The sequence below is a fragment of the Heterodontus francisci genome, chromosome 24, assembly GCF_036365525.1.
Source record: "Heterodontus francisci isolate sHetFra1 chromosome 24, sHetFra1.hap1, whole genome shotgun sequence".
NCBI lineage: Eukaryota > Metazoa > Chordata > Chondrichthyes > Heterodontiformes > Heterodontidae > Heterodontus > Heterodontus francisci.
The window spans coordinates 28743279-28756125 of record NC_090394.1 but is presented as its reverse complement, the minus strand read 5'-3'; the positions used below and the strand labels follow the sequence as shown (position 1 = coordinate 28756125).

Below are 12847 nucleotides of genomic sequence, written 5' to 3'. Positions count from 1 at the left end.
TTCCAGCTTCAGAAGCACACTCAGCTGCAATGAGTGGTAAGTAACTGAGAGGGCCCTTCAACAGGAAGGTGCCGTCGCAGCCACCTTTTCAAAAATTTGATTAAAAATCGAGAAAGCAGCCAGGCCACCACTGTGTGGGGGGACCCCTCCACAGTGTGAGCTTTGGCTGCACCCACAACCAACCAAGCACAGAGACCTGTCAGCTTGCCTGGAGCGCTGGAACCCTGGCCTGTCACGGGTGCCCGCCTCCAGGCAGCTAAACTGCCCCACATCGCGTCAGGAAACTGGAGGCTGACTAGAAAATTCCAGTCAACCTCCTTTAATTGCCCTTAAGCTCTCAACAATCCTAATTGGCTACCTGCCTTCTCAGGGTGGGCAGCCCTGAGCCCACCTCGGCCAAATTGACCGGCGGGAACAGGGTCCAGAAACCGGCATGCTGGCCGGTTCCAGTATTTTTGGGCCCTGTCCGCCTCTGTTCCCAACCCTGGTGGTGCCCGAAAATCCTGCCCGATTTGTTTTTGACAAATTATGTCATAGCATTTGATCCTCCTGATTTCCGCTGTTGTATGAGTGCCTTTAAGAGTGATGTCCCTTTAAGATCTTAGTATGCTAATGAGCTAAGTACCAGGACATAGTCATGTGACTCAAGCCAGAGTCACTCTGCAACTGTAACACCCAGAGGAAGGTTCTATAAATAGTTAGCTCTGTACTGTATATACTTATTAGCTGTTAATAAACCTGTTAGAGATCTTCAACCAACTGGACTCCACACATCTCATTAATGTGGCATCAGGCAACATAAAGAACCCATTATATGGTGGCAGCTGTGGTGAGAAAACAAAGTCTGAGGTTGAAGACCATGGTTAAAACAGCTCTGAAAACGACCTTTCCTACAACCATTCGAGAGAAAGCTCAAGAAAAATACTAGCTCGAACAATTAAATAAGAAGAACTTGCCTCAAGCTGTAGAAGACAGAGCACAGAATGACAGGCTGCAAGTAAATTGGGTGAGTCATTGTGCTGACGGGCGAGGAATCCTGTTTTTAAAAAACGCTTTGAAGTCCTTCAAATGATCGATTTTTTAAAAAAAAACTTGGTATCAAAAATACGGGGATGCCTGCCTGACTACTTTCCTGAGCTGGTTGAGGTCGGCGCCATTGCAGGAGAGTCCGTTAGAAAAATAACAGGAAAACCTAGATCACTGCAGAGCCTTCATCCATGCAGCCAAAGTTTTAAAAAATCCATTAAACTACTCAAGTATGAATAAGAGCTTCCATTCAGGAAGCCATAGTTAAAAAAAAATAAAACCACTCGAGTGTAAAGAACATAAAAAATTCTAAAATAAACACTGAACTGCCTATTGAACAGTGTGTAAACAGAACAGGCTTAAGTGCTGGAAGCAAGATAAACCCACAGCACTAGCAAATATCTGCTCCTGTCAATCAAAGCAGTTAGTGCAAATAACAGAGAGTCTCTTAAAAGGGAAAACAATGAAGAGTCATAGAACAAGTCTTAAATCAAGTTTTAAAGCAAAAGAACAGCATGAACTGGAAGGCCTTGGATATCCTATCCAAGTTCCAACTGTTAAAACAAAGAATGCAGTTATGCTTCAAGGACCAAGCAGTAGTCGAACCAGAGAAACAAGCTTTAAAACTACTGATAGCACTGGGAAATGAGGGATTACACAGAATCAACACCTCTGGATTATCTGACAGGGACCATAAAGATCCCACAAAGATATGGAAAGTGAGAAGATCACCTCCGATTACAAGTGAATTTTAGAATTCACTGCCTGGAATTGATGTCCTACAGGCAACAGCCACAGGAATCAATAGACCAGTTCATCAGTAGATGCCGGAGTAAGGGCAACGAATGAGACTTCTCAGAAACTGAGCTGCCGCACCAAATAATGGAGCTAGTGATTGTATCGATACCCATTGCAGCATTTCAGAAAGACCTCTTGGGGAAAAAGAAAGGTCACAGCATTGATGTGCTGGTGGAAAATGGCAGGAAATACGAAGCCATTGTAGCTGGACAACAGCACCTGCAAGCACTAGGTGCAGCCAACAGTATCAGCACCATAACCAGGTTGCAAAGAGCAAGCAAGCTGTGTGGTAAGTGCAGTCTGTCCCACTGACAGTGAAATTGCCCAGCATTTCGTGACCAGTGCAAAGCATGCAGTGCAAAAGGACACTGGGCCCGCCTAGGCAAGAAATCTGGCTTCAAAGACACGGCCAGAAGCTACAGTAGGGCACACTCAAACAGAAGACAGGCACGGCAACAGCAACAAGGAGAGCGCCAGGGACCTGCATAAATGCAAGTCAATACACAAGGTCCACAGTGAAACAGACCTGAGACAAGACTCAACGAGGAGTAATTCTCAGCCAGAAGACGAACTGGCATTCCCCATTGTGAACGTGACACATCACGTTGATGCAGTCAGACAACTGGAAGCTTTCGCCACTATTAACATCACGTGCCCAAAGAAAGCTGGAAAACATACACTCAGGGTCAAGATTGACATTGGCACTAGTGCAAATATCCTACCAGTCCAAATACTCAAAGAGTACCAGAGTCGTTAGAAATCAGTGATAAAGCAACAACTGCCAAGTTATCTACATACAATGGATCACCCATTCCTTGCAGTGACACATACTAACAAAGCAATGCAGCTATGGCAAGTCAGCATGGAAAGCACAAACATTCTACCTTGTAGACACGAGCAGACCAGCAATGGCAGGACTACCAGCATGTAAGGACCTCAACATTGTGACCATCCACGAGGTCACCAAGGTACCCATTAGAGCAGAAGAGACTAAGGGTACCCGCATTGAGTTGGTCCATGCCCTACAACAAATGTACCTGGACAGGTTCGATTCCATAGGAGATTTCAATGATGATGCCATACTGCACCTCAGAGAGGATGCAATTACGTCAATCAACCCCCCTCCACCCCCCCAGAAAGTTCAGCGTGCACATATACGAAAAGCTTAAGCGCGAGTTAGATGACATGGAACACAATGCCATAATCCGTCGGGTGCATCATCGCACAGACTGTTGCAGCATAATCACCTGCGTACTGAAGAATGATGGTGGAATCAGGGTGTGTCTAGATCCGAGGTATCTAAACAAAAGGCTGGCTCGGGTTTGCAAATGAAATCCGACCCGAGCCCGACAGAACCACATCCAGCCCGAGTCCTTCCATTTTTTCCCGTGCCCGACCCAACCACCAGTTAACCTAGCTTCCTTTTTTCACTTTGTTCCTTATCTGCACAAGCTTAAAATAACTGTAACAAAACCACCTTTCAAGTCCAAAAAGTAAATTAACATTGGAGCCACTTACCTGAGATGGTGATAGAGTGTGTCTGTCCCGGGGCGACCCGACCCGGGCCCGACACATGTCGTCAGGTTCCGTCGGGTTCGGGTCGGGTAGCCAGCCTTTAATCTAAACCTCTCCCGAAAGTGATACTCCCACAAGATTCCGACATTAGAGGAATTGAATCCCATGTTCACAGGAGCCAAATCCTTCTCCAAGTTGGATGCTAAGCATGGATATTGGTCAGTATACCGAGCTAAGGAATCTCAAGAAGTCACCACCTTCAGAAGACCATTTTGAAGATACTGCTTCCAGAGACTACCCTTCGGCTTATCTGTCAGCCAAAATCTGTTTCAGCAACATATGGACAGAATTATAGAAAACTTGCCTGACTGCATATGCATTGCCGATGACATTGCGGTAATGGGCAAAGCCAAAGAAGAACATGATCGAAATCGCCAGTAGCTCGTCATGAAGGGCTCGTTTTTAACAGCAAGAGGTGCCAGGTGAATATGAGTCAGATCAAATTCTTTGGATCTTCAGGTCACGGAATCTGTCCTGACCCAGGCAAAGTCGAAGATGTCAGGCATATGCCTACCCCATAAGACAAGGAAGACCTCCAGAGATGCCTTGGATTTTTCAACTTTTTGGCACCATACATTCCAAATTTTTCTGACGAAGTATCATCGCTGAGAGAGCTCCTAAATAAAGACATACCATTTGTATGGCAGGAGGACCATCAGCGTATGTTCGAGTCTCTCAAACAAGCATTGTCAGCAGAAACCTGTACCCTGCATTACTATGACCCAAGGAAGAAGACAATCCTGGAAGTCGACGCCTCACAGAAAGGATGAGGAACATGCATCCTATTGGATGGCAAACCAATTGCATTCAGGTCCAAATGTTTATCCTTAGCTCAACCCAATTACTCAAACATAGAGAGTCAAATGCTTTCTCTGGTATTTGGGATCACAAGGTTCCACACCTACCTGTTCTGTAAGCAGTTCACTGGGGAAACTGGCCACAAACCACTGGAGATGATCTGGCGCAAACCATTGACAAGCGCACCACCTCAACTACACCGTCTCTTAGTGAAGGTGCAGGGGTATGACTTCAATGTCTGCTACAATGGGGGAGGCTGTGGTTTAGTAATAATGTCACTGGACTAGTAACTTAGAGACCCAGTCTACTGCTCTGGGGACATGGGTTCGTTTCCCAGCACGGCAGATGGTGAAATTTGAATTCAGTTAATCTGGGAATTAAAAAAAGCTAGTCTAATGGTGACCATGAAACCATTTTCAATTGTTGTCAAAAGCCATCTGGTTCACAAATGTACTTTAGGGAAGGAAATCTTCCGTCCTTACCTGGTCTGGCCTACATGTGACACCAGACCCACAGCAATGTGGTTGACTCTTAAATGCCCTCTGAAATGGCCTGGCCACTCAGTACAAGGGCAATTACGGATGGGCAATAAATGCTGGCTTAGCCAGCGATGCCCACATCCCACAAATGAATAGAAAACAAACAAACCGGGTACCAAAATGGTCACCTTGGATATGCTGAGCAGATTGCCAAACCCAAGCAAGAATGAAGAAGTTCCACTTGATCTACAAGTAGACAGCATGGATAATGTGATGGAAGATGTACTCAAATTGATTTATTGCATTTCAGTCAGTACAAATGTGACCACTACAATCAGAAACAGCAAATGACCGACAACTGAAGGCACTGTGGAGAGTTATCATAGAAGACTGGCCTGATACGGTAAATGAGGTGCCAAAAACCCTCCGATGCTTTTGACCTTATCGAGATGAAAACGGTATCTTAAGAGGCGTCATCTTCAAGGGTAAACAAGTGATTGTGCCCAAAGCTCTCCAACATGACAACCTATCACAACTTCACCAAGGCCATATGAGCATAGAGTAAACAAGACGACTGTCACGAGACACTGTTTATTGGCCAAGGATAAACAGTGACATTGAAAGGTTACTGAGAATGTGCGAGGCATCCCCGAGCCACCAGCCACAACAACGCAAAGGACCTCTACATCTTCACAAGATTCCGTCAGTCTCCTGGTCCAAAATCGCCACTGACTTGTTTTCCATTAAAGGAGACAACTTTATCTTAGTCACCGATTATTTCTCCAAATTTCCAATTATCTGACAGATAAAAGACACTTCAGGCATGGTCGTCACAGACACTGAGTGCCATATTCAGTCTATCTGGTTACCTGGAAGAAATTATTTCGGAGAGTAGGCCACAGTATACTGGCAAACCTTTCAGGGATATGTGTGCCAAATAGGTTGTAAACCATGTGATGTCCTCACCACATTACCCTCGATCTAATGGTCTTGCCGAGCGAATGGTTTGCACAGTCAAGTCACTAAGCCTGAAGTGTAGGACAACGAAACAAGACCTTCATGTTGCCGTGCGCCACCTCAGAGCTACACCAATGGATATGGGCTTACTGTCACCAGCAGAGATCATGTTTGGCAGACAAGTGCAGATGACTCTGCCAAGCCACCACCTGTCCAAATTCTCCGAGATGCAGGAGACATTGCTTGAAAAACGGGAGAATAAAGATGGTACATGACCGACATGCAGGGGCGGAACTACCTCAACTACATGTAGAACAAAAGGTCAGGGCCATACACCCGACAATGAGAACATGGCTACCCACAGAGTTATCCAAAATTTGCAGAGAGCCTAGGTCCTATGAGATTAAAGCACCTAGCGGAGCAGAGTTGAGAAGGAACCGTAGCCAACTAAGAGAAGTGTGCAATACTCCAATTGCACACCCCGATGTTGAGGGTGTGATGGAACAACAGGACAACCAACACAGTGACAACATGCCTGCAAACTTAAAGCAGCCAAGGATGACATCCCAGAAGGTTATACCATAACCTTCACCTCCATCTGCATGTTCCCCTCCAAGTCACACTCCATCCTGACTTGGAACTATATCGCCGTTCCTTCACTGTCGCTGGGTCAAAATCTTGGAACTCCCTTCCTAACAGCACTGTGGAAGTACCTACATCCCAAAGACTGCAGTGGTTCAAGAAGGCAGCTCACCACCACCTTTTCAAGGGCAATTAAGGATGAGCAATAAATGCTGGCCTAGCCAGTGATGCCCACATCCCGTGAACTAATAAAAAAAAAACAGATCTGGAAGAGTTGCCATACCACCGAAATGATATGTGAACTGTTAAGCTTCTGCACGTGTAAAGTTCATAATCTCTATACCTGTGTAAATAATTTTGATATCTAATTTTATTTGGTTTTACTTTTAGCATACAAGACTTATCTTTGGAAAGAAGGGGGATGTTGTATGATTTCCTTTAAGAGTCATGTCCCTTTAAGATCTTAATATGTTAATGAGCTAAGTACCAGAATATAGTCATGTGACTCAAAGCCAGACTCACTCTGCAACTGTAACCTCCAGAGGAAGGTTCTGTAAATAGTTCTGTACTGTATATACTTCTTAGCTGTTAATAAACCTGTTTGAGATCTTCAACCAATTGGACTCTACGCACCTCATTTATGTTGCATCAGACAACATAAAGAACTCATTGCATCTGCTATTTCTTTACGCCGACTGTCAGTCACTGTTGGGGATGGTAGTAAATTGCTTTATTAATACTTTGAGAGTATTAATTTCAAATAGGCTTGCCAACTCTGCTTGTACATATTCCTGGAGGTTTGATCACATTACATTTGATCATGTATCACATGTCTGCAGTTTGCAAATATTATTGCATGGTTTTGCATGTCATGTGAAAAGTTCTGAGAATCAGGAGACTGCCTGCAAGCAACCGAAGAAAGTATGCAGACACAAAACGCAGGCGTGAAATCCATGTGGTGCTGCTGAAAGCGATTGATTTCTAATTAATACAGTTTCAGTAAACCATTAAGCATTTACTTCAGCATCAATGGCTACAATTCAAAGGGAGTCTTTAGTCTGAAAGTAGTAATTATGAATAAATTGCTACACTTGGCCAGAGTGTTCCGTACTGTACAGTAAACCTGAAATCCCGATGGCATTCTGTGCAGCCATTAGATCTCTACACCTTCAGCATAAGCATAATGTCCACTCAACTAGAACCATTATGCATTTGCTGCAGATTGATTGTTATCAATTACTTGACAAAATGAATATTTTTAAGTATTATGATGTTTCTCAGTTACCTCAGAAAATATTAAGTTTCAGTAAATGCAGGCCATAAGATGAGGTTTAAATCATTTATCTCCTTTTCCATTCATTATTTTATTCCACTGACACCCATCAAACATATTGGGCTGAATTTTCCCTGCCTCACGGTGGTGGGTTCGGAGGCTGGTTGACTGGGAAATGGGGGTAGCCACATCAGGACGGCTCCCTGACGCATTCCCACTGTTGGGGATATTTCCCAGGGAAGGGCTGGGACTAGGATTGGCTGCCCGTTCCATGGAGGTGGGCAGCCAATTAATGATGTTAAGACCCCAATGATGGGCAATTTAGAGGCTTCACCATCATTTTGCTGTCGGCAGAGCTGGACGCTTCATGCACCATTGACGGGGTCGCGGGCAGGAAAGACCAAGCTCACAGCTCTAATGATTCATCCGGAAGGGTTTCCTCCCCGCTCTGAGGGGCTTACCGACTTTGGCTCTCTTAATTTTTCATCTGTATCCAAATCTCTGAGGGTGCCTCCATGTTGAGGCAGCCTCACGGTCCCCTACCTACTTCAGCTGCGCCCACCACGCCCGGTGGGGCTGCCAAGGCTCCTGAGTCGCCAGCCCTCTGGGCCAACAGCATCGAGAGCCTGGCAAATGCAGAGATGGCCAATTAGGAGGCCACCTCCAGGCACGCTGTCGGAGTGCGGGCTTGAGATCCCCATTTCGTCCTGATGCCTGTGGGAAAATCTAGCCCATGCATGCTTCAGCCAAGGTACATCTTTCAGTTGATGTGCCTGATCTCTCAAGCAATCCTGTCATTTCTGGCAAATTTGCAATGAAAAATAACCAAAGAAGCACAACATGGGAGTTTTTCTTTAACATTCCCATTTGCATCGCTGAGATTTTAGCTGAATAAATAGTCGAGCTCTTAGAACTGATAATCATTCTGAAATTAATTTAACTGCATGTATAGAAAATAGTCACAGCTGCACATGGATTGTCAGCATTTTTGGAAATCGAAGAATGTTTATCCTTGCTTATGATAGATGGCGTTATATTTTATTCCTTGCCTGCTCCCTTTCCCTCCTTTCCTAAATGTGTTGATTCCATGCTGGGGCACAGTTTTACAGATGCCTGACCATCCCCTGGTGCCTTATCGAAATGGCCATTATTTATGTGTTAGCCTTGTCAGTGAGTATCAACAGGCTATTCCACCAAAAGGGTCATCACAGTTAAGCATGGCATTGTTTTGTGAGGTCATCGTGATATGAAATCTGAAAGAATCCTTTGCAGTTTGAAAATGCAGTAATCATTTCTATGTGGGCTGACAAAAATTGAGCCAGAAAAAAAATTCCTTCTTTCTCATCCTTTTATGTAGTCTTTAGATTCTGTTCATATCCCCACCCAACCCCACAATTTACTCAAAAGGAATAGAGCTTTAGAGTTTGTTTTCTCCCTGCATGTTTAATATTCATTACACTTAAGGATTTTTTTTGTAAAGAATTCCATTGCAGAAGCAGTAGAATGTCATCAGCTCCTTCTGTGGGGAAGGTGTAGGTGTACAGAACACATTTATGATTGTTCCATCTAGCACATAGAGGAAACTGTCACCGATGATGAGTTTCAGATATGGACATTGTCAGGGAGCACAGTAAGCAAAGGCCAAGCACTTTGCCAAATTGAGGAAAAAAAGAGGTAGCTTCACCCCCTCCCCCACCTCCTCCCCCCCACCCCCCCAAGTAAACTCTTAACTCTTCCCAAGTGGAGTGACATTGACAATATCCTGAGAGGAGGTTGCCTCCTAGTCAAGGCATGTCCATGCATGAGAAGAATTAATTAGTGGGATTGAGGAAAACAGAGAAAAATCATATTTTTTTAAGATCTGTATTTCCAATGGTGTTGAAGGATGCACTTTCATTTTGTGGAATGTGAAATTGGACACCTAATAAAGTTCACTAATACATGGTGGATCAGTAACATCACACAATAATTCTCTAGTCCAGTCCCATGGGATCCTACTTCCAACAGTACCAATAACAGAAGAGCCTTGAACATGGATTCACAGAGAAATCTAATGAATAATGTTTGTGCTGTGACTAGTATTTTCCCTCAGAAACGTCTGGTACCATGATAAATAGAAACGTTGTCATGACAATTTCTGATTCAGTCAACAACCAGCCTTTCCTAAGTGTGCTTAGACTTCTTCAACCTGTTCAGAGCAGTTCAGAGGGTATGACTGTGAGGGATTTAGATGCGCATAGAAATGGACAGCCCTTTAAGAAGCGTTAGCCTCAATGAAATTGTGACGATTTCTGGATTTTAAAAAATTAACCCAATACATTAAATACAAATGATAAAATAAAGAACCTCCAATTAACAGCAGTCTTCATGCAATTGGAAATTGTCATGGATCAATAACGTAGGCGTTAGTACTAGTTTGTAATCACTTACTTCAGTAAGATAAAAATATCACCAAATTTTAACCAAACTTCAGAGATGCCTCTTGTCTGATTAAGGCCTACATTTCTCTCCCTATCCAGTACAAGCTGAATGACCTGTTTCTGTGCTGTATTTCCTATGTAATCCTATGTACAGTTCATTACTGAAATAATACTGGAAGTTCGCTCCACCAACCAGGGCTTCACTACCAAGAAACAGTCCAATGTTCCCCAGTACACCTTCACTTAATATTCTTGGAGAGTTATTAGTTTCCTCATTGGGAGCCTGCATCTTAGAGAGCAGGGGTGGAAATCTGGTGCTGGTGAAGCATTAAATTGGCTACTAAACTTAAAATAGACAGCTCAGCCATTAACTGAGTGCTAACATTTGCATTGCTGCACAGGGAGGGAAGGAAGGATGTCAGAAGCTGCTGCATTAGTGCACAGAGTCCTCCCAAATATTTACACGACTCTGTTCTCCAAAATAAGAGAAAGAAGGAAGGCACTCTCTACTCTGAAGGAAGCAGGAAGTTAGGATTGAAGAAGCACACAAATAGAGGAACAATGGGAAGAAACAGTTAGAAAGCAACAAAAATGTTGGGTGCAATTTCATCCCTGCGCAACTGGCAGTGGGGCACCCAGTGGGGGATATTAAAATGGAGACCGGGTGCTACCTGATGAGTTTGCACTGTGTTCACTGCTATCATGACTGCTCACTGTAGGAAAGCAGGGGCCTCATTAAAATAGAAATATAGGGGTCCGATGACATCATTCGTATCCCAGTGCCATTTTAACTGGGGCCACAGCTGTGGCGCCCAGTGACCAAGCCGCCAGCGATATGATGGAAGACAAGGTCCAGGGCCAATAATACCCTTGAAAGTGATTTCACTTCTTTTTTTACAGGCTTCCTCAGAGGCCAGGAGGGGCAGGAGTGTTGCTTCCAGCCCCGGAAGGAAACTTGGAGCCTCCCCTGGCCTGGGCTTCTCTCTACCTTTCCCTGCCACAATTCTCATCAGATTCTAACCCCACCCCGGCTATGTAGCAAATGACGATAATGCGTGCGACCCTGGCTGGGCTGTACTGTGATTCTCCCTTAGATCACCCCATTCTCGGCAGTAACAGGGAGTGACAATGGAAAAAATTGTGGCAGATACCTGAAAAGCAGTTACAGAATAGTATTAACAGTCAAAGGCAAAGTCTGCATGGTGCATCATATGACACTCCTGTCCAAAACAGGCGATGTTACAATACTGTCATTTTTGATTAGTTTTGATAGGGGGCAGCAGAGTATTGTGTACATGTGTGTTGGGGTAACATTTACTTTCTGTCGCTCCATAATATTGTAATCTATAATAGCTATTGAATATTAGAATTGCTAAAAACCCAGTCAGCATTTGAATGTATTTATTCTTATTTCACATGAGTGTTGCCAGTATTCTTTTAATGGAGTAAATTCTTGACTTTTTGCACAGGTTCCCCTGGTCCCCCTTTAAGCCCCTCGATTAGTGAAACAGCATCTACTCTCACAATTCATTGGACACAGGGTTTGCCTGGAGCTGGATCAATAAAAGGCTATGTAATTGAGACACGACCCTCAGGTGAGCACAGCTGATCTTCTAGTGGAATTCTCTGAATACTGACCATACCACACTCGCTTCCCTAGAATCATAGAAAGTTTAAGGCACAGAAAGAGGCCACTTCGCCCCTCTTAATAAAACTTAGAATGTTTTTTGTTTTATGATTTATGTAAAATATATTGAAGGAAAACATCAATGCCAGAGGATTCCTTTAAAAATGTTCCATACTCTCAAGTGTTTAGTCCTTCCTAACAGGTAGGATGTTTAAGAAAATAAATGTCCGACAGAGTAGAACTCCTTCAGTATACTTTTCTTAAATTAAAAAACACATTATGTGGCACCTTTAGAAAAAGTCCCAAAGCATTTAATGGAAGCAAATTCAAGAAAATCAATTCCAAGTCAAAGGAGATGTTAAGAACGCGGACCAAAAGCTTGGTTAAGGAGGTGAATATTAAAGGAAGAGAAGAAGTTGTTGTGGCGGCGGGGGGGATGCGGGGTGATGTTGAGGGAGGGAATTCCTGAATATGGAGTTAGATAGCTAAAGGAACAGTTGACAATGGAAGGACATAGGGACAAGAGGCTAGGGTCAGAGGAACAGAGAGTTCCGGGGTTGTAGAGTTAGATGAGGTTGCAAAGATGGGGAGGGATGTAACACTAGGATAAAAATTTTAAATTTGAGGTATTGAAGGGCCGGAAACCAATGTAAGTCAATGAAGACTGGGGTATTGGGAAAGCAGGACTTGGTGCAAGATAGAATATGAGCAACAACATCGGGAGGCAGTGGTGTAGTGGTAATGTTACTAGATTAGTAGCCCAGAGCCCCAGGCTAATGGAATTTGAATTCAATTAATAAATCTGGAATTAAAAGGCTAGTCTAGTGCTAACCATGTTGTAAAAACCGGTCTGGTTCACTAATGTCCTTTAGGGAAGGAAATCTGCCATACTTACCCAGTCTGGCCTCCATGTGATGCCAGACCCACAGCAATGTGGTTGACCCTTAACTGCCCTCTGAAATGGCCTAGCAAGCCACTCAGTTGTATCAAACTACTACAAAGTTTAAGAAGAGGAATGAAACCAGATGGACCACCCGGCATCGAACTAGGCACCGGAAAGGACAACTTCAAACCCAGCCCTGTCAACCCTGCAAAGTCCTCCTTACTGGGCTTGTGCCAAAGTTGGAGAGCTGTCCCACAGACTAGTCAAGCAACAGCCTAACATAGTCATACTCACGGAATCATACCTCGCAGACAATGTCCCAGACACCACCATCACCATCCCCGGGTATGTCCTGTCCCACCAGCAGGACAGACCCACTAGAGGTGGCGGCACAGTGGCATACAGGCGGGAGGGATTTGCCCTGGGAGG

The 12847-nt window shown here is 44.2% G+C and overlaps 1 protein-coding gene across 3 annotated transcripts in view; it reads left to right on the top strand.

Annotated features, from left to right (window-relative positions):
• Positions 1-12847, top strand: part of sdk1a (sidekick cell adhesion molecule 1a) — a 973689-nt gene that overhangs the window by 918443 nt on the left and 42399 nt on the right. For all 3 annotated transcript variants that reach the window (XM_068055814.1, XM_068055813.1, XM_068055815.1), the window contains one exon: positions 11378-11503. In XM_068055814.1, coding sequence (XP_067911915.1) covers positions 11378-11503 — 126 coding nt within the window. The remainder of the gene's footprint in view (positions 1-11377; positions 11504-12847) is intronic.